At 44.2% G+C, this 22265-nt stretch overlaps 1 protein-coding gene across 4 annotated transcripts in view; it reads left to right on the forward strand.

Annotated features, from left to right (window-relative positions):
• LOC137376076 (protocadherin gamma-C5-like) overlaps positions 1-22265 on the forward strand; it is a 187358-nt gene that overhangs the window by 69512 nt on the left and 95581 nt on the right. For 2 of the 4 annotated variants that reach the window (XR_010976129.1, XM_068044091.1), the window contains one exon: positions 17058-17329. The exons of the other annotated variants lie outside the window; for them this stretch is intronic. Coding sequence is in view for 1 of the 2 variants with exons in the window: in XM_068044091.1 (XP_067900192.1) it covers positions 17058-17092 (35 nt within the window). In the remaining variant the exon portion in view is untranslated. Of the gene's footprint in view, positions 1-17057; positions 17330-22265 lie in introns of those variants that run through there. 4 annotated transcript variants of the gene reach the window in all.

Below are 22265 nucleotides of genomic sequence, written 5' to 3' on the forward strand. Positions count from 1 at the left end.
TACTTTCCCATACCTTCGGTCCCTTCATCTAAGTCATTTATATAAATTGTAAAAAGTTGAGGCCCAAGCACAGATCCCTGTGGCACACCACTCATTACATCTTGCCAACCAGAAAATGACCCATTTATGCCTACTCACTGTTTCCTGTTAGCTAGCCAATCTTCTATCCATGCCAATACGTTACCCTCTTTTATTTTCTGCAATAACCTTTGATGTGGTGGCACCTTATCAAATGCTTTCTGGAAATCTACAATCTGGGAAGTACAATCCATCCACCAGTTCCCCTTTACCCGGAGCACATGTAACTCCCTCAAAGAACTCCAATAAATTGATGAAACATGATTTCCCTTTAACAAAACCATGCTGACTCTGCCTGAGTACCTTGAATTTTTCTAAATGCCCTGCTATAACATAGAAATCACAGTAAGTTTAAGGCACAGAAAAAGGCCACTTGGCCCATCGTGTCTGTGCCAGCCAAAAAACAATTCCCCTATTCTAAGCCCACCTTCTAGGATTTGGTCCATAGTCCTGCAGCTTACGGCACTTGAGATGCACATCCAGACTCCTTTTGAATGAGTTGAGGGTCTCTGCCTCAACTACCCTTTCAGGCAGTGAGTTCCAGATCACCACCACCCTCTGGGTGAATAACATTTTCATCATCTCTCCTCTAATTTTTTTACCAATCACTTTAAATCTATGCCCCTTGTCACTGACCTCTCTGCTAAAGTGGATAGACCCTTCACCTCCACTCTATCCAGGCCCCTCAAAATTTTGTACATTTCAATCAGATCTCCCCTCAGCCTTCTCTGTTCCAAGGAGAACAACCCCAGCCTAGCCAATCTTTCCTCATAGGTTCATTTTTCCAGTCCTTGCAACATCCTTGTAAATCTTCTCTGTACCCTCTCTCATGCAATTACATCCTTTCTGTAATGAGGTGACCAGAACTGCACACAGTACTCAAGTTGTGGCCTAACCAATGAGTTATACAGTTCCAGCATAACCTACCTGCTCTTGTATTCTATACCTCAGCTAATAAAGGAAAGAATTCCATATGCTTTCTTAACCACCTTATCAACCTGTCCAGCTACCTTCAGGGATCTGTGGACATTCACTCCAAGGTCCCTCACTTCCTTTAAACCTCTCAGTATTTTCCCATTAATAGTGTATTCCTTTGCCTTGTTTGACCTCCCCAAATGCATCACCTCACACTTCTCCAAGTTGAATTCCATTTGCCACTTTTCTGCCCATCTGATCAGACCAACAATATCTTCCTGCAGTCTCCAGCTATCCTCCTCGCTATCTACCTCATGGCCATTCTTTGTGTCGTTTGCAAACTTCTTGGTCATGCCCCCTACATTTACATCCAATCTTTAATATGCACCACAAAAAGCAGGGGACCCAGTACTGAGCCCTGCGGAACGCTACTGGAAACAGCCCTCCAGTCGCTAAAACAGCCGTCAACAATTACCCTTTGTTTCTTGCCACTGAGCCAATTTTGTATCCGCCTTGCTACATTTCCCTGGATCCCATGGGATTTTATTTTTTTAACCAGTCTGCCATGTGGGATCTTGTCAAGAGCCTTGCTAAATCCATGTTGACCACATCAACTGCACTACCCTCATCAATCTTCCTTGTTACTTCTTCAAAAAAAAAGCTTTTAGTAATAGCTTCTAACATTTTCCCTAAGACAGATGTTAAGCTAACTGGCCTGTAGTTTCCTGCTTTCTGTCTCCCTCCTTTTTGAATAAAGGAGTTACATTCGCTATTTTCCAATCTTAACAGAACCTTCCCCGAATCTAACGCATCATACCTTTCTCTAGTTTCATTCATATCTCCTCTCATGCCCACTCAAAGTTCATCTTGTTCATGAGACCCACCTCCTACACCCTTGACCCCGTTCCCACTAAACTCTTGATGACCCCTCCTGATCCCCATGTTAGCCAATATTTTTAATGGTTCTCCCTCTTCGGGTGTTGTCCATCTCTCCTATAAATCTGTTGTCATCACCCATTCCTCAAAAAAACAATTCCTTGAAAACGATCACCCCATCTCAAAACTCCCTTTCTTCTCCTAAGTCCTTGACCATGTTGTCGCTTCCCAAATCTGTGTCGATCTTTCCCAGAACTCCATGTTTGAATCCCTCCAATTAGTTTTTCAACCCTGACTCAGGACCAAAGTGGCTCTTATCAAAGTCACAAATTATATCCTATGTGACTGTGACAAAGGTAAGCTATCCCTCCTCGTCCTTCTCAACCTGTCTGCAACCTTTGACATGGTTGACCACACTGTCCTCATCCAACACCTTTCTACTGTCATCCAGCTGGGTGGGATTACTCTCACCTGGTTCCATTCATATCCATCTAATCATATCCAGAGTATCATTTGCAATTGTTTCTCTTTCTGATCTTGCACCGTTACCTATGGTGTCCCCCAAAGATCTATCCTTGGCCCCTTCCTATTTCTCATTTACATGCTGTCCCTTGGCAACATCATCCAAAAGCAAAGTGTTAATTTTCACATTACAGCCTTGGTTGAAACATGGACAAACAGCTGACATCCATAGGTGAGGTGAGAGTGAATGCCCTTGACATCAAGGCATCATTTGACAGACTGTGGCATCAAGGAGCCCTAGCAAAATTGAAGTCAATGGGAATCAGAGGAAAACTCTCCACTGGTTGGAGTCATACCTAGCACAAAGGAAGATGGTTGTGGTTGTTGGAAGCCAATCATCTTATCCCATGCGCATTGCTGCAGGATTTCCTCAGGGTAGTGTTCTCAGTCCAACCATCTTCAGCTGCTTCATCAATTAACCTCCCTCCATTATAAGGTCAGCAGGGGATATGTTTACAGAAAATTACACAATGTTCACTACCATTCTGGTCTCCTCAGATACTGAAGCACTACATGCCTGCACTCAGCAAGACCTGGACAACATTCAGGCTTGAGTTGATAAGTGGTAAGTAGCATTCATGCCACAAGTGCCAGGCAATGTCCATAGCCAACAAGAGAGAATCTAAACATTTCCCCTTAACATTCAATGGCATTACTGTCATCAACATCCTGGGGATCACCATTGACCAAAAACCTAACTGGATCAGCCATATAAATACTGTGTCTACAAGAGCAGGTCAAAGGCTAGGAATTCTGTAGCAAGTGACTCACCTCCTGATAACACCCAGCTCTACCTCACCACCAGCTCTCTCAACTGCTCCACCGGTACTAAATTATCAGACTGCTGATCTGACACCCAATACTGGATAAACAGAAATTTTCTTCAATTAAACATTGGGAAGACCAAAGCCATTGTTTTCAGTCCCTGCTTCAAACTGCATTCACTAGCTACTGACTCCATCCCTCTCCCTGCCTGAGAAAAGAACGGGCTGTTTGCAATCTTAGTGTAATATTTGACCCCAAGATGAGCTTACGACCACATATTTCTGCCATCAATAAGACTGCCAATTTCCTCCTCCATAACATTGCCTGACCCTGTCACTGCCTCAGCTCATCTGCTGCTGAAACCCTCATTTGTGCTTTTGTTACCCCTCTAGAGTTGACTATTCCAACGTATACCTAGCAGGTGTCCCACATTCTACCCTACATGGACTTCAGGTCATCCAAAACTCTGCTCCCCATGTCCAAACTCTCACCATGTCCCATTCACATGTCACCCCTGTGCTTACTGGCCTATATTGGCTCCCAGTCACCTGGTCAGGCAACGTCTTGATTTTAAAATTTTCATCCTTGTTTTCGAGTCCCTCCATGGCCTTGCCGCTCCCTATCTCTGTAATCTCCTCCAGCCCCACAATCCTGAGTTATCTGCAATTATCTAATTGTGGTCTCTTGAGCATCCCCGATTTTAATCTCCACCATTGGTGTCCATGCCTTCAGTTGGCTGGACCCTAAGCTCTAGAATTCCCTCCCTACCTCTCTGCCTCTCTGCCGCACTTTCCTCCATTAAGACACTCCTTAAAACCTACCTTTTTGACCAAGTTTTTGGTCATCTGACTTAATATCTCCTTATGTGGCTCAGTGTCATGTTTTGTTTTATAATGCTCCTGTGAAGTGCCTTGGGATGTTTTATTACTTTAAAGGTGCTATATAAACATAAGTTGTTGTTGTTTTTGTATCATACTGAACACTTCCAGTGGCAATGAACATGCTAGTGAGATGAAAGGATTAATCTGGTCTCCAAAAGTAAATTGAATGAAGCTGCAGCAGCAGGTGGCTGTTTAATGGACCTGTCATTTTTGAATGAAACACCTCAGATTTCACCACAGTATAAAGCCTGTAACATATTAGTGAGAAATTCAAGGGGTAAATTCAATTAGTTATTTAACAGATGGAAGATTTTAGTCATGGAAAGTAATGAGAAAGAACACCTTATTTTAAAAATTATTGGGAAACCAGAGGGCAGGAAGTGACTTAATTTTTATGAGCACGTTCTTAATGAAAGTAAATTAAATAATTATATGTATACAGGACAGATGGCAGGGAGCTGTCCTGCTTGTTCCCGAGTATCTATTATTTTGTTCGAGAATTTCCTGCCAGAAGTAGCAGTATGGGTTCAAAACATGTCTTTTTCACCCAAACTTAGGCAGGTAATTCAACCTAGACATTAATATAGATTCAGCAAATAGATTTCCCATAAGTATTGCCTTAGTATTGCAACCCATTGGGATTGACTTGTGTTCCTAACAACTGGCATTGTTCATGCAGTGGAGGTAAGCAGCAAAATTTTAAGGGCTAACACCTATGCAAGATGGAAAAATGAAACAAATTTAAATCTTCATGCTTTGAATGAAGCCACATCCGCATTCCCCTCCTCCATGCCATCATGCCCCCCCCTTTAGCTCAAAGGGTAACACAAAGGGGTGATAGTTATGCTACAGTTGTATAAATCTCTGGTTAGAAAGCATTTAGAGGACTACATTCAGGCCTGGTCAGTGGACCTCTGGAAGAATATATTGGCCTGGAAGGGTTGCAGTGCTGACTCACGAGACTGACACAGGGGCTAAAACTGTTAAATTATGATGACAGATTGCATAGACTAATTTTGTGTTTCCTTGTATATAAAAGATTTAGACGTGAAACTGATTGAGATGTTTCAAATGATTAAAGGATTTGATAGGGTAGATAAAGAGGAAGTATTTCCTCTAGTGGGGGCGTCCAGAACAAGGGAGCATAGCCTTAACATTAGAGATAGGCATTTCGGGGGTATTGTCAGAAAGCAAATCTTCACTCAAAGGGTAGTGGAATTCTGGAACGCTCCCTTAGAAAGCTGTTGAGGCTAATTCAACTGGAACTTTTAAAAATGTGATCGATAGATCTTTATTATTTAAAGGTGTGAAGGGATATGGAGCCAAGGTGGATTATTGAAGCTGAAGTGCAGATGAGCCATGAGATAATTAATTAAATGGCAGAACAGGCTTAAGGCGCTGAATGGCCGACCATTGTTCCTATCACCTATGGCAGTTGACTCAGTGACGGTGCAAGCCACACTCAAACTCTACCAACAAGCAATTGAGCCTGATTTTAGAAGATATACCATGGTCAGTAGTCACTGGGCTGGACAAGTTGAAGGATTGCTCTGATTCTGATACTATTACTCTCAGTAGATTGCAATATCCAGCCCAATATCTCTGCCTTTTTCTCATTCTCCACTACCATTTGGCATTCTCCATCTCTTAGCAGCCACACCCATATATTCCATACCAGGTGTGCCTCTTATTACTAATGTCTGTGAAAGACCTTTTTATTTCACTTTACATTCCCCTTAATTCCTCTTGTACTCCTTCTTAGCCATGCTGATCTTCCTTTCTCCTTTGCTTTTCTATATTCCTCATGCATGCCCTAGCTTTCTTATAAGTCCAAAATGCTATTCTTATTTTCAGATCTGATTTAAAGTCTTTTTGAAACCCTGCCTTTGCTGTGCTGATTTTTCCATGATTGGAATATACCTGATTTGCATCCTTTCCATCTGTTATGACCAAGGTTGGAGGAATACACTGTCTTTCTCTAGTTTCACTACTCCATGATATCATGCAACAGTAGTAATCAGTTCAAAAGGTAGGGAAGCATGGACTAGGAACAAAGCTGTTGAGATGGTTTGAGTATTAGATGAACAAGAGAAAATATAGTGTGAATGGAGGGGTGAAAATATTTTTTAAAAGACTTGCATATATATAGTGCCTTTCACAACATCAGGATGTCTCAAAGTACTTTTGAAGTATGGTATTTTAATGTGGGAAACATGGAAGGAAATTTGCACACTTCAAGGTCCCAATGTGATCGTGACCAGACAATCTATTTTAATGATATTGGCTAGGACATCAGGGAGAACTCCTTTGCTTTTTTTTTTGGAAGCAGTGTCATGGAACCTTTTTGGGCCACCTGAGAAGGCAGACAGAACCTTGATTTAATACACCAACTGAAAGATGGCACCTACTGTTAGTCTGGTACTCTGTCAGATACTGCACTGAAGTGTTAGCCTAGAGGCTGTGGGGTGGAGATTTAAACCCACAACCTTCTGATTTAGAGGTAAGAGTGCTTCACTGAGCTACCACTCCTACCTATTTACATGTAAAAGACTCAGTAACGAGGTCAGGACTGGGACTTTGTTGTTACAGTGTCTTTCAATGGTTTTGAAGTGGCGACAGAGGCAAAGCAGATAACACCAAAAGAAGTACGTTTTCAAATAATAAAAGCAGATGCAACAATCTTCAGCCAGAAGTTGATAATCCATCTGGGACACCAGCTGATGTCCAGCATCATAGATGCCAGTTTTCAGACAATTCGATTCACTCCATGTGATATCTGGCAATGGCTGAAGGCACTGGATACATCAAAGGCTATGGACCATGATGACATCCTATTTGGAGTACTGAAGAATTGTGCTCCAGAACTAGTCACACTTGTAGCCAGTCTGTTCCAATATAGTCAGTACAGTACATTGGCATCTATCTGGCAATGTGGAAAATTACTCAAGTATGTCCTGTTCACAAAAAGCAAAACAAATCCAATCCAGCCAATTACCGCCCATCAATCTACACTCAATCATCGTCAAAGTGATGAAAGGTGTCAACAATAATGCTATCAAGCGGTACTTTCTCAGCAATAATCTTCTCAGTTTGGATTTCGCCAGGGGCACGTGGCTCCAGATCTCACTACAGCCTTGATCCAAACATAGACAAAAGCAATGAATTCCAGAGGCAAGGTGAAAGTGATGGTGCTTGACACCAAGGCAGCTTTTGACCGAGTATGGCATCAAGGAGCCCAAGTAAAATTGAAGTCATTGGGAATCAGGCGGAAAACTCTCTACTGGTTGAAGTCGTACTTAGCACATGGAAGATGGTTGTGGTTGTTGGAGGCCAATCATCTCAGCCAGAGGATATCAATGATGGAGTTTTTCAGTGTCCTAGGCCCAAACATCCTCAGCACCTTCATCAATGGCCAAATCACAAACATAAGGTCAGAAGTGGGGATGTTTGCTGATGATTGCAGTGCTCAGCACCATTCACAACTCCTCAGATACTGAAGCAGTCTGTGCCCAAATGCAGCAAGACCTGCACAACATGCAGGCTTGGGCTGATAAGTGGCAAATAACATTTGTGCCACAGAAGTGCCAGGAAATGACCATCTCCAACAAGAGGGAATCTAACCAGCTCCACTTGTCATTCAATAGCACTATCATCACTGAATCCCCCACTATCAACATCATGGGGGTCACCATTGACCAGAAACTTGACTGACCAGCATATAAATACTGTGTTTACAAGAGCAGGTCAAAGGCTGGGAAGTCTGTGGTGAGTAACTCACCCCTTGATTCCCCAAAGCCTGTCCGCCATCTACAAGGCACAAGTCAGGAGTGTGATGGAATACTGTCCACATGCCTGGATTAGTGCAGTTCCAACAACATTCAAGAAGCTCAACACCATCCAGGACAAAGCAGCGCACTTGATCGGCACCCCATCTACCACCTTAAACACTCACTCCATCCTCCACCACTGCACAGTGGCAGTGGTATGTACTATCTACAAGATAAACCGTAGAAACTCACCAAGCCTCCTTCAACAGCACCTTCCAAACCCATGACTTCTATTACTTAGAAGGATAGAGGCAGCAGATGCATGGGATCTCCACCACCTGCAAGTTCCCCTCCAAGCCACACACCATCCTGACTTGAAACTATAACGCCGTTCCTTCACTGTCACTGGGTCAAAAACCTGCAACTCCCTTACGGACAGAACAGTGGGCCCACACCACATGGACTGCATTGGTTCAAGAATGCAGCTCACCACCACCTTCTCAAGGACAATTAGAGATGGGCAACAAATACTGGCCTTGTCAGCAATGCTCATATCCCATGAAAGAATAAATAAACCGTGGAGATTCCTGATCTATACAATTCAGACACCCATCGAGCCATCAGAAAGTCTCCTATCAGCCATTGAAGAAGTTTTGACTTGTTTATAAAAATTGTTTTGTTCCTTTCTTGAAGTTGCACTCCAAAAATGAATTACATGCATTCTGCTCCTTTTGGCAGGAGCCATGAACAGACTGGTAATTATCCTGCTGTATCCTGCAATTCCTTGCCACTGTTATAGAATGAACTGAAAAAAAACAGCTAAAGGCAAATCATATATACTGGGGCCTGATCAGGGCAGGAAAGTGAGCTAGTGAATAGTCATGCAGCTTCTGGTGGACAAACAGAAGGTAATTCAAATAAGGAAAGGAAATAAATCATGGGATTATAAACTAAATGGAACTAAGTTAAAGGAGAGGGATTTGAGAATATTGATGGACAGTGCACTTAACAGTGCAGTGTGGAGCAGCAGTAAGAAAGACCAAGTGAATCTTGGGAAATATAGCTATAGGGTTAGAGCACAATCCCAGAATGCATCTATGGGGGTAGTTTTATGCTCGCTCCCGCGGCGGGCTTGGAGACAGGGTGAGCATATAATCGGGGGGGGGGGGGGGGGGGGGGAATGGTGGTGGGGGCATCCCCGCCTCCGTCAAAACTAAGTCCGGGGCGGGAAGGCCTGTGATTGGCTTTCCTGCCCCGCTGCCGATTGAGCTCCTTAACTGGGCAATTAATGCCCAATTAAAGGGCTTCATCCCATCGCCACCACAATTAGCCGTGTGGCAGGCGGCCCTGTCGCTGCACAGGAAGTACAGCAGGAAAGGCCATGTGGGCTGCTTGCCGACTCCGAGGGGGCAAGGCGCGGGGGGGGGGGGGTGGGGGACGGCAGCTGGGGGGAGGTCCCTCGTTAAAAGGCACGTGGCTTGAACGGGGTGGAGGGGGTTGCCTGCTGAGAGCCATCCATCTGCCCATGCTACCCAACCACCTACATCCCTCTCCCCCATGACTCCCCACCCTGCAGGACCGCTTCCGCTCTTACCTACCTGTGGTCTGGGTTCTGCATGACTCCTGGGCCTTAGGTGGGTGCTCCACTCACAGCAGCCACTGCCTCTGCAGTGGTGCTGCTCAGTTTAAGAGCTGCTGGCCTCTAATTGGCCAGCAGCTCTCAGAGGGCAGGACTTCCATCACTGGAGTCATTGAGCCTGTGGAAGGCCTACCACTGTTCAGTTAAGCACCTAATTGGCACTTGTTTCGGCGGGCCTCCCACAGAAGAGGCGACGAAGGGTTCTCGTCGTCACTTCTTCCGGATGTCAAGGCGCCTGTTGCCGGGATAAAAATTCCGGACAATGATTCCAAACAAGACACGTATATAGCCACATTCGTATTCCTGTGTAAAAGTCTGTAATGGTACTGCAACAAGTCTTCAGATGGTCATTGATATAAGTCTTGGTGATTGCACAAAACGGGCAATAGCGAATTGGCAACTTGTTTTCAACTGAAAGTAAAACAGGCTGATGATTTGAAGTTGTCCATTTTGTACTCTAGCCTAAAACAAATTTTACCAGCAATAAATCTTATTCCTTCTGTCTACAAAATTAATATTTTTCAGTGTCAATTAGATCTGTTTGTTCCAGGATAGAGGAGTCCTCATGCGAGCCTTTATTACTTGCTTCAACCACAAGTCAAACGTGCAAATTCTATTGCAGTTCAATTCTCCACACACAAACTGAACTGGAGTAGCCATATAAATACCGTGGCTACAAAAGCAGGTCAGAGGCTAGGAATCCTGTGGCGAGTAACTCACCTCCTGACTCCCCAAAGCCTGTCCACCATCTACAAGGCACAAGTCAGAAGTGTGATGGAACACACTCCACTCGCCTGGATGGGTGCAGCTCCAACACTCAAGAAGCTCGACACCATCCAGGACACAGCAACCCGCTTGATTGGCACCCCATCCACAAACATTCACTCCCTCTACCACCGACACACAGTAGCTGCATTGTGTACCATCTACAAGATGCACTGCAGCAACGCACCAAGGCTCCTTAGAGAGCACCTTCCTTATCTGCGACCCCTACCACCTGGAAGGACAAGAGCAGCAGATGTATGGGAACACCACCACCTGCAAGTTCCCCTCCAAGCCACACACCATCCTGACTTGGAATTATATCACTGTTCCTTCACTGTTGCTGGATCAAAATCCTGGAACTCCCTTCCTAACAGCACTGTGGGTGCACCTACCCCACATGGGCTGCAGCTGTTCAAGAAGGCAGCAACTAGGGATGGGCAATAAATGTTGTCCTAGTCAGCGGCGCCCACATCCCAGGAATGAATAAAAAGAAGAATCTTGTTGGAGAATCTGAGCTGGTTGAGTGTCTTGATTTGGCAACATTTTGTTTAGTTCTGGTCTATGGGCAGGGTAAACTTTTAAGATGCAACAATTTTTTAAAATCGCAGATAATACAATGACTAAAAGTAGAGTGAATTTAGCTTCAACTCAATGCATTTTGTAGTTCATGTGAAAGATTGTCCAAACTTCAGCTTCTGCTTCACCCTCTTTGCAGTATGACTCTAAACAGTGCAACACAAAATTCAATAAGGTTCTCAGGTAGAGGAAACGTTTACGACATTAACCTAGTTAATGTCAACAAAGAACTGACTGCCCTAATTGCTTTCTGTTAACATTAAAATTCAACAGGGATTTCTCTGTGTATACTTGTACTTCTGCACAGAATCTCATTTTTCCTGGCTGAAGAGTGCTGTCGAGCTGGTGCTGAGTCACTTCAGGCACTAATTCAACCTCAGTATCTATTGTGTGTTTAAATTCATTTAAATAAAGCTGTTTGAAAGAACTGCATCATATATTGTGATACTATATCAGTTAAGCCACTCCTTCACATCTTTGTTGTTTTAGTGCCATGATTTTTTTTCCAAAAATATACTTTATTCATAAAAATTCTTTAATGCCCACATCCACTCTTCACCCATATGGTGTTTTTTTATTAGCTCTTGGCCAAACCAGTTGTGCGAAGACCCCTGTTAAAGTAAGGAACAAATCAGCTTTGCAGCAGAAAACAAGCTTTAACCATTTTCATAAAGAGTCAATTTGGTTCTTCTTAAATAGCACCACGCTGAACTTAATCTCTGTTGCACTTAAATAGCTTATTTTCTCAACAGTTGGCACATATGGCAGACAATATCAGATTACCACCTAATGAATATGCTGCACCAGTCAATGGTACAGAAGTCTAGGATAGATTCAAAGTAGGCTGTATCAACAAACCTAGTATGAATCAATTTGCTTTGGAGGTACTGTAAACAGCATGTGATGTTTTTTTTTTGCCTAAATCCTACCTAATTTGGACCAGATGCAAATTTGGAACAAATTTTAATTAGCAGAAGTCACGAAAACAGGGTGTAATACTGTCAGTCTCATCAGACTGTAAAACAGATGAACACAAAACATCTGTGGAGACTGTGGTCACAGAGAATTGTACATCCCCATCACCCTTTCGCCTCCGAGCTCAAGGAAGATTTGTGTAAACTATTGAGAATTTCCGGCAGGCATAAGATGGAGAAAAAGCAGTCTGTGACCTTAAGACTAATAAGCTAATAATCATCATCTTTCATGCAAACTAGGTCATTGAGTGTGAAATATATCTGCGAACACAATTAGAATCAACAGTACAAATACTGGTTTGTGAGTTACTGCAGGAACTATGTCCACACAAATTATTTTATTTTGAGAAGGTGGCTATTATTCATTGTTCAAATCAATGCAATTTTCCACTTGAGCACAACTTGTATTCTATACAGACATGAATTATTTTTTGAAGAAAGTTGGATTAGGCTCCAATTACATACAAGCGAAATATAACTCAAGAATCACTCCAAATGCCTCTTGAGCCTTCTGGGAATGAATGACTTTAGTATGTGTTCATCAGGAGCAGAATTATTGTTCAAGTGGCTCCTGTTATTACATATAGGAGAGGAAGAAAAACTGCCATTTTATTAGTGAATAAAGTACAGAGTGACAAGAAGCCAAAAGCTCATGAGTAATGTAGCTGAGAATGAGTTGCAGGAATGATTCACAGTTTTATCCTGGAAAATTGTAGTATTAGTAACAGATGTAAACAGAACATGATGTTTTTACATGAAACTTTTGGTTTTGAAATCTATCAAATTATATTTTTTGATGGAAGTATTTCCCTTTGGTGCTGTTAGCTGTTGCAGTGGGAAACATTTTAAGGTCATATAAATGATTTCTTTTCCTGTCAGATAATTTGTCTTCTTGTGTTACAACTTCGTATAGAGCTGGCAAAAATAAAAGCTGCTTTCTCCCTGAATGGTTCAATGAGGAAAGGCACCATAAATGCTGCACTGTGCAATGCAGGCCAAGAAAATCCCCACTTCGGTTTCAAGTCTGTTGAGTTGAGTTGAGTGAGATCACTCTTGGCTGTTATCCAATAACATTTGCTGGAACAGGCCTGTGTCTGTATGTACTGAGAGGCTAAGATTGCCATCCACAGTCAAATAGCCTTCTGACTCACTGTCCAGGCTCACCCTTAATACAGAACCAGTTGGGTGATACATCAGCGGGCTGTTGGCAATTGCAATTTGGCACCTCTTCATGAGAAAATGGGGGTAAAAGTTGAACTTCAGCTGGTGAATAAAGTAGGCAGTAGTGTTATACACCCTGCCTGGTGTACACCCTGCCTGTTATATGCTGCCTACATTTTCTTTCCATGAATTTATGAACAACATCGATTTAGCACTCCCACTGAAGTCAAATTTTGCTCCCAATGCCGTAAGGAGAGGAGCTGGAAAGTTGGGTGAAGATCTTTTGCAGCACTGAGCTGTCTATATGTATCAAGTGTTCATGTGGTGTGTGCTTGAATCTGATGAGATTGCACAGTGCATTACCTGACCCATCTATCACTCTTAGTTGTGAAAACAGTTTGTTTGCATGCTAAATTCTGATTGGTTAAAATCACATGATTGATGTTGTTCACAGCTTGTGCTGGGATTCATTAGCTGTGGTTGGCTCTAGTCCTCTGCATCATATGAACACACGAATTAGGAGCATAAGTAGGCCATTCGGCCCCTCAAGCCTGCTCCGCCATTCAATAAGATCATGGCTGATCTGTTTGTGTCTCGAATTCCACACTCCCATCTACCCCCAATAACCTTTGATTTCTTTGCCTACCAAGAATCTATCTACCTCCGCCTTAAAAATAATCAATGACCCCACCTCCACCACCCTCTGAGGCAGAGGGTTCCAAAGTCAAAGGACGACCCCTAATTTTAAAACAGTGCCCCGTAGTTCTGGACTCACCCACAAGAGGAAACATCCTTTCCACATCCACTTTGTCAAGACCGTTCAGGATCTTATATACTTCAATCAAGTCTTCCCTCACTCTTCTAAACTGCAGTGAAAATAAGCCCAGTTTGTCCAACCTTTCCTCATAAGACAATCCACTCATTCCAGGTATCAATCTAGTAAACCTCCTCTGAACTGCCTCCAATACATTTACATCCTTCCTTAAATAAGGAGACCAAAATTGCACACAGTATTCAAGATGTGGTCTCACCAATGCCCTGTATAACTGAAGCATAACATCCTGACTTTTATTTTCAGTTCCTCTCGTAATAAAGGATAGCGTTCCATTAGCCTTTTTTTATGACTTGCTGTAACTGCATACAACTTTTTGTGACTCATCTACTAGAACACCTGGATCTCTCTGCACCTCGGAATTGTGCTGTCGTTCTCCATTTAGCCAATACTGTGCATTTTTATTCTTCCTGCCAAAGTGAACAACTTCACATTTTCCCACATTATACTCCATCTGCCATATTTTTGCCCGCTCACTCAACCTATCTATATAAGGTGTCCTTATGTTCTCTTTATAACATACTTTCCTACCTATCTTTGTGATATTTTCAATTTGGCTACCAGCTATCGCTCCCCTCATCTAAGTCATTAATATAAATTGTAAAAAGTTGAGGCCCCCAGCACAGACCCCTGCAGGACTCCACTCGTCGCATCCTGCCCATCAAAAAAGGACCCATTTATGCATACTCTCTGTTTTCTGCCAGCCAGCCAATCTTCTATCCATGCTACTATGCTATCCCCGACACCATGAGCTCCTACTTTGTGCAATAACCTTTTATGTGGCACCTTGTCAAATGCCTTCTGGAAATCCAAGTACAGTACATCAACAGGCTCCCCTTTATCCACAGTGCATGTTACTTTTCAAAGAACTCCAATAAATAGGTTAAACATGATTTCCCTTTCACAATACCATGCTGACTATTCTTGATTGCTTTGAGTTTTTCAACGTGCCCGTCTACAGCCTCCTTAATGATCGACTCTAACACCTTCCCCATGGCAGACGTCATGCTACAATTACCTGCTTTCTGTCTCCCCCCCCACCCCCCCCCCGCACCACGCACTCCCCCGCCCCACTTCTTGAATAGAGGGGTTATATTTGCTACTTTCCAGTCTGATGGAACCTTTCCAGAATCCAGCGAATTTTGAAAAACATCTACAACCTCATTATTTTTTTCCAAAATATACTTTATGCATGAAAATCTGTAAAAATACATTACCAAAGCTTCAAACAGCACCAAGTCAAAAAATACAAACAGTGCAAAGGAGATCAGTTTCCTTCAATACAATCATGAGTTGCCTCACAACCCTTCCATTTCATTTGTCATGCCATTTACATTTTTACATTTTACAGCAAATGAAAATTTTCCCGATACAGTTCGAGGGGTTTCCCATGGATCCAGCCCCTTCGTTCAGCTTGGTGGGGGGACCTTACAAAGTGGTCTTTGCCCATTGAGCCTTTGCTATGGCTGCCCCAAGCTTTAGTGCGTTCCTCAGCACGTAGTCCTGGATCTTGGAATGTGCCAGTCTGCAACATTCGGTCGTGGACAACTCTTTGCGCTGGAAGACCAGCAGGTTTCGGGCAGACCAAAGGGCGTCTTTCACCGAGTTGATAGTCCTCCAGCAGCAGTTGATGTTTGTCTCGGTGTGCGTCCCTGGGAACAGCCCGTAGAGCACAGACTCCTGTGTTACAGAGCTGCTTGGGATGAACCTCGACAAAAACCACTGCATCTCTTTCCACACCTGCTTTGCAAAGACACATTCCAGGAGGAGGTGGGCGACCGTCTCTTCCCCACCACAGCCACCACGGGGGCATTGTGCGGAGGGGGCGAGACTTCGGGTGTGCATGAAGGATCTGACGGGGAGGGCTCTTCTCACCACCAGCCAAGCTACATCTTGGTGCTTGTTTGAAAGTTCTGGTGATGAGGCATTCCGCCAAATGACTTTAGCGGTCTGCTCGGGGAACCATCCGACAGGATCCACCCTCTCCTTTTCCCGTAGGGCCTTGAGGACATTCCGTGCAGACCACTGCCTGATGGATCGGTGGTCAAAGGTGTTTTTCCGCAGAAACTGCTCCACGAAGGATAGGTGGTACGGCACGGTCCAACTGCATGGAGCGTTCTGCAGCAATGTGACCAGGCCCATCCTTCGCAACACTGGGGACAGATAGAACCTCAGCACGTAGTGACACTTGGAGTTTGCGTACTGGAGGTCTACACACACAGCTTGATGCAGCCGCACACGAAGGTGGTCATCAGGATGAGGGCGACGTTGGGTACATTTTTCCTGCCCTTATCCAGAGGTTTGAACATCGTGTCCCCCCGGACCCGGTCCATTTTAGATCCCCAGATGAAGCGGAAAATGGCTCGGGTGACCGCCACAGCACAGGAGTGGGGTATGGGCCAGACCTGCACCACGTACAGCAACAATGTGAGCACCTCGAACCTGATGACCAGGTTCTTACCCACAATGGGGAGAGATCGCTGCCCCCACATGCTCAGCTTGTGTTGTACCTTGGCTACTCGCTCCTCCCAGGTTTTGGTGCACGCCCCGGCCCTTCCGAACCATATCCCCAGCACCTTCAGGTAGTCTGACCTGACGGTGAAGGGGACAAAGGATTGGTCAGCCCAGTTCCCAAAGAACATGGCCTCGCTCTTGCCGTGGTTAACTTTGGCTCCCGAGGCCAGTTCGGACTGGTCGCAGGTGCTAATCAATCTGCGCACAGACAGTGGATCCGAGCAGAAGACGGCGAAGTCATCCATGTACAGGGAGGTTTTAACCTGAGTGCCTCCACTGCCTGGGATTGTCACCCCTCTTATGCTCGCATCCTTCCTAATAGACTCAGCAAAGGGTTCAATATGGCAAACAAACAAGACCGGGGAGAGAGGACAGCCCTGTCTGACTCCAGATTGGATCGGGAAACGTTCCAATTCCCACCCATTGATTGAGACTGCGCTACTGATGTTTGTGTAGAGCAGTTTGATCCAATTGCACATTCCCTCCCCAAACCCCATTTTGGAAAGCATGTCCATCATGTAGGGGTGCGATATCCTGTCAAAAGCCTTCTCCTGGTCCAGGCTGATGAGGCAGGTGTCCACCCTCCTGTCCCATACATAGGTGATCGTATTCCTGACTGGCGCGAGGCTATCGGAGATCTTCCTGCCGGGTACAGTGCAGGTCTGAATCACCAACTCCAGAGCAGACTTGACTCGACTGGCTATGACTTTGGACAGAATCTTGTAGTCAATATTAAGCACTGAGATGGGCCGCCAATTTCTGATTTCTGCCCTCTCCCCCTTCCGCTTATAGATGACGGTGATGGTGCCTTTCCTCATGGATTCTGACATGCTTCCGGCCAGGAGCATATTCTCATATACTTCCACCAGGTCCGGGCCGACCCAGTCCCACAGGGCCAAATACAACTCAACTGGTGAGCCATTGCTTCCGGGAGTTTTACTCATCTCAAAGGACTCGACGATCTACGACCTCATTAGCCACCTCTTTTCGGATCCTAGGATGAAGCACATCTTGTTGATTGTTGCACCATTAGCTGGATATGTGTCTGCTTGTTGCTTTAACGTGGAGTTGTCATCTATTTGTGGATAAGAATCAATTTTGAAATTAAATGAAACAGAATCTAATAAAATCCATTTGATGAAAGTTGTTTCCCAAAATGATTTCAACACTCTAGGTTGATAATAAAATTGGACCTCCTTTAGTTTACCATATGCTAATTATAGTCAATAGCTAATTAAAATAGCTCAAAGAGCCATTGTGTGGAACTGAAATCCATTCATAAACAGTTTACATTTTTAAAAGTTTGCATCACAAAGAGGTATTATTCAGAGAATGTTACCATGTGCGTTAGATGATGATCCTCTCCTAAACTACTGCACATTGAATTGATGTCATTCATTCTTCTTGGCTCAGATATGTTGGTTTTTAAATAAATGCTGTACAGGACCAGTGAAAATACATCTTTCTTCAGTCAAGACTGTCTCTTTTCTGTCATTACTTTACTTGACAGTTACATAAAAGTGTGGTCGGGTGGGGGGAATTTTAACCTCATAAATCCAGTGGGGTTGGGTCAGGTGGGGGGGACTTAAATTTTGAGAAATGTATTTTCGGACCCAGTCCTGCCTCCAACCGATCCATTTATGCCTTTAACTGAGGCTGAAAGGTGGATGGGCGCCAATCCCCCTCCAAGGAGCCGGGGGTTGGAACTTTAAATATAATAATTAGGCTGTGAAGCTCAATGTCATTTGGCAATCTGTCAACTTCCTCGAGGTGAGGACTTGGCAGATTCAGGTAAGGTCTTTACGCCTACCCTCTGGAACCAGGTGCTTTCCTCAGGAGCCTCCACAATTGGGCACCCCCTGCCATGAACTCCACCCCCGCCCACCACCAATGAATTCCCGCCCCCATGAATTTTCCCCCCCGAACTCCGCCCCCATGAACTCTGCCCTTGAACTTCTCTCCTCCCATGAACTCTTCCCCCCCATATGAACTCTCCCCCATATGAACTCCTCCCCCCATGAATATCTTCCCCCGCCCCCATGAACTTCTTCCCCAGCCGCACCATAAACATCTTCCCCCGCCCCCAGGTATTTCCCCCCAAGAACCCCGATTTTCACTCCCCCCATTCTCCACCAAGACCTCCAAACTCTGTCCCCCAAGGAAACCCCTCCAAAGAAACCCCCCCTCCCACCCAATCGACCTCCCTCCCCCACCTTCAAAATAAATCCCCACCCCAGCACATACTGAAATACTGAATTGATCCTGCGGCCTTCACAAGGTTGCAAAGCTTGTCCCTCAGGCTGGTGTCCAGGCAGGGGATCAATTGGTGGAGTCACAAGCACACTGTGGAGTTAAAATTCCACAGCCTTTGCAGAAATTCCAATTTCAGGGTTCCAATTTCCAATCTAATTTTTTTTGTGTGCATGGCCTGTTCCCTGTTCATTTGAATGCATGATACCTTTAAACCTTTTTGCATGGCCACACAAATAAGATACCTTAAAAGGGCACCTTGTGAGCGGCATGCACAATACCTTCCTGGATGCTATGAGGCTGCATGCGGGCACGCAGCTTACAGGGAACATTGACTTCCAGTCCCAATCTCACAGGCTATTCGACTTGTAAAACATTCAACTAAGGCCTCACACTGGGTGCTGCTGAAGTAGTGTAAGATCACTTCTTGTTGGGACTTTCATAGCATCAAAAACACACTAATGCAAAGTAACTTTAATCCAATTGTACTGAACTTGTACTAATCACCAGATTAGTGGAATCTGACAGCCTAAATAGGCAGTATGTTGGCACTATAAACTGCAGAACTGTTATTGAAAACATTTTGCAGTACACAAGTACTAGGTAAGTATGTAATACGAACATACGAATTAGGAGCAGGAGTAGGCCACTCGGCCCCTCGGGCCTGCTCTGCCATTCAATAAGATCATGGCAAATCTGATTGTAACCTCAACTCCACATTCCTACCTCCCCCCAATAATCTTCTACCCCCTTGCTTATCAAGAATCTATCTACCTCTGCCTTAAAAATGTTTAAAGACTCTGCTTTCTCTGCCTTTTGACGAAGAGCATTCCAAAGACTCACAACCTCTGAGAGAAATAATTCTCCTCATCTCTGTCTTAAATGGGAAACCCCTTATTTTTAAACAGTGACCCCAAGTTCTTGATTCTCCCAAAAGGGGAAACATCCTTTACATATTCACCCTGTCAAGACCCTCAGGATCTTATATGTTTCATTCAAGTCACCTCTTACTCTTCTAAACTCTAGCAGATACAAGCCGAGCCTGTCCAACCTTTCCTTATAAGACAACCCGCCCATTCCAGGTATTAGTCTAGTAAACCTTGTCTGAACTGCTTCCAATGCAGTTACGTCCTTTCTTAAATAAGGAGACCAATACTGTAGACAGTACTCCAGATGTAATAGATAAGTACATATCAAGGGCCTAACCTACCAATAGGATTATGTTTTTATTTTATTTTATGTATATGAAGTGGATTCAGCTGGAGGAAACTCTAAGAGTCACAAACTTGACCCTGTTGTTAAATGTAATTATTGCTATTGATCCCTTAAACTGTAACCCCAGAGAAATCTGAGCATTCCTGTGTTGGCCGTGTTTAATATTTGCAGAACACACAATATAGCAATGGCAGCATATCCCTCCAATATCTTGTCCATGACACAGAAGGGTATAAAAATCAAATCCTTACTGAGAAGTATGATTGACTTTTAACATCTTTTGTCCTCCTGATTTTGAATAATTCTGCTTAAATGGCAAATACTATACAACAACAAAAACTTGCCTTTATACTGTAAAATGTCTCAAGGTACTTCACAGGAGCATTACCAAACAAAATTTGACACAAGCCAAATAAGGAGATAATAGGACAGGTGACCAAAAGCTGAGTCAAAGAGGTACGATTTAAGGAGTGGCTTAAAAGAGGAGAAAGCTGCAGAGACATGGGCCAGAATTTTACGCCCCCCAAAAGAACAGGCTGGTCGTGATGGGTAGTGGTGAGGGCGGAGGCGTAAAATGGAGTGGGAGGCTGGGGGGCCGTTCCTGACCCACTCCTGCTCCCGCCTCCACTGCCAATTTACGCGGGACGGCGGTGGCGAAAAACGACCCACCCACCCCCAGCCAATTAAGGGCCTTAAGTGACCAATTAACGGCCACTTAAGGATCTCTGCCCACTGCTCAGAAAAGCTGCCTGATAAAACTAAGCAGCCTTCTGGCGGCCTGGAGAGGGGTCCTCCTGATCTGGCACTCTGTGCCCCACGGAGGGTCGTCACTGGAGCCCCGACCGCCCCCAATGCCCAACATGCCCCCCCACCCTCCTAACCGACCCCCTCCCTTGCCTCACCGGGGCCCGAGCAATTGCCCCCGGTGAGGCCCCAAAAACCTACCACTTTTCCAGTGCTCTCCGTCATCTCCATCTTGAGCTGGATTGCAGCTCCAGCACTGGATGCCACCCCCGGTGGCGCTGCTGGGACTAAGAGCTGCCAGCCCGCTGATTGGCCGGCAGCTTCATTAGGCAGGACTTCCTGCCTCAATGAGGTTGAAGTCACACCCAAGACCAATTAAGGGCCTGCAAACCGTAAAATCCGGTCTGATCCCCAGGCCTGGCGGAGGCGGGATCACCACTGACTTTTCGGCTAGTGGATGGCTCCACCCTGCCTACCCACCGTAAAATCCAGCCCAGGGAGAGATTTAGGGAGGGAATTCAAGGGCATAGAGCCTCAGCAGCTGAAGGCATGCCCGCCAATTGTGAATGTAAATTAGGAATGCGCAAGAGACCAGAATTGGAGGAGCGTAGAGGATTGCAGTGCTGGAGGAGATTACAGAGATATGGAGTGGTGAGGTAATGGAAGGATTTGAAAACATAAATGAGCATTTTAAAATCATGTTGTTGAACTGGGTAAGTCGGTGAGCAGAGGAGTGATGGACGAGCAATATTTTTGTGAATTAGGATATGGATAGTTGAGTTTTGGAGGAGCTCAAATTTACCGAGTTCATGTGTACCATGGATATTATGTAGTAAGACTGCAATGGAGGAATTTAGGGATCCGCAAATGCAAAGTATTTGTTTGGAAGAATGAAACTTTTCACTTTAAATAACATGAATACATAGTTGAAACTTTGTCTTTAAATTAGTCATTACATTTAGCAGGATCATAAGCAGGGTTTACTTGACTGTGCTTATGATATTACCAGAAATATTTACCAGAGGAAATCTTCATGAGTGTAATTATGAAGATCCGAAACATACCAACCAGAGTAGTACTTTCCTTTTTCCATGATTAAACATCAGCAGATTTGTCAGCTAGCAGTAATCTGGGGTTCTTCACAAATCATATCATTTAAAATATGTGCATGCTTATTAAGCTCCCTGACACTGGCAGACTCAATAATTCCTCAGAGCCAGTGCTCCAATGATCATTTTTCCACATTAAAGAAAATTGTGAAAGATATATTTCAAAAACACAGGCACAGTGAAATAAGGATATTAAAGGTCACCAACGTTTTTGGCACAGGTTTGATTTTCTAAAACCAGTGTAAGTATTGAGACTTCCTCTTTAAAACTATGATTACATTTATACTTTTCTGTATTTGCAAATATATATCTTAAGCCTATGCTGTGCAATATTAATATATTAACAGTTAATACATTCATGTGAAATTCCTTTCTCCAGCAACAAGAACAAGTTGCATTTATATAGTGCTTTTAACACAGTAAAATGTTCCAAGGCACTTCATAGGAATGTAATCAGACAAAGAAATCACACTGAGCCAAAGAAGAAGGCAGTAGGACAGGTGACAAAAAGCTTGGCTGAAGAGGTAGGCTTTAAGGAGCATCTTAAAGGAGGAAAGACAGGTGGAGTGTCATAGAGGTTTAAGGGAGGAAATTCCACAGTTTAAGACTTAGAAAACTGAAGGGACTTCTTTCAATAGTGGGGTGACGGATCTTGGGGATACACAATGGGCCAGAATTGGAG

Source organism: Heterodontus francisci, chromosome 12 (genome assembly GCF_036365525.1).
Source record: "Heterodontus francisci isolate sHetFra1 chromosome 12, sHetFra1.hap1, whole genome shotgun sequence".
In the NCBI taxonomy this organism is placed as follows: Eukaryota; Metazoa; Chordata; class Chondrichthyes; order Heterodontiformes; family Heterodontidae; genus Heterodontus; species Heterodontus francisci.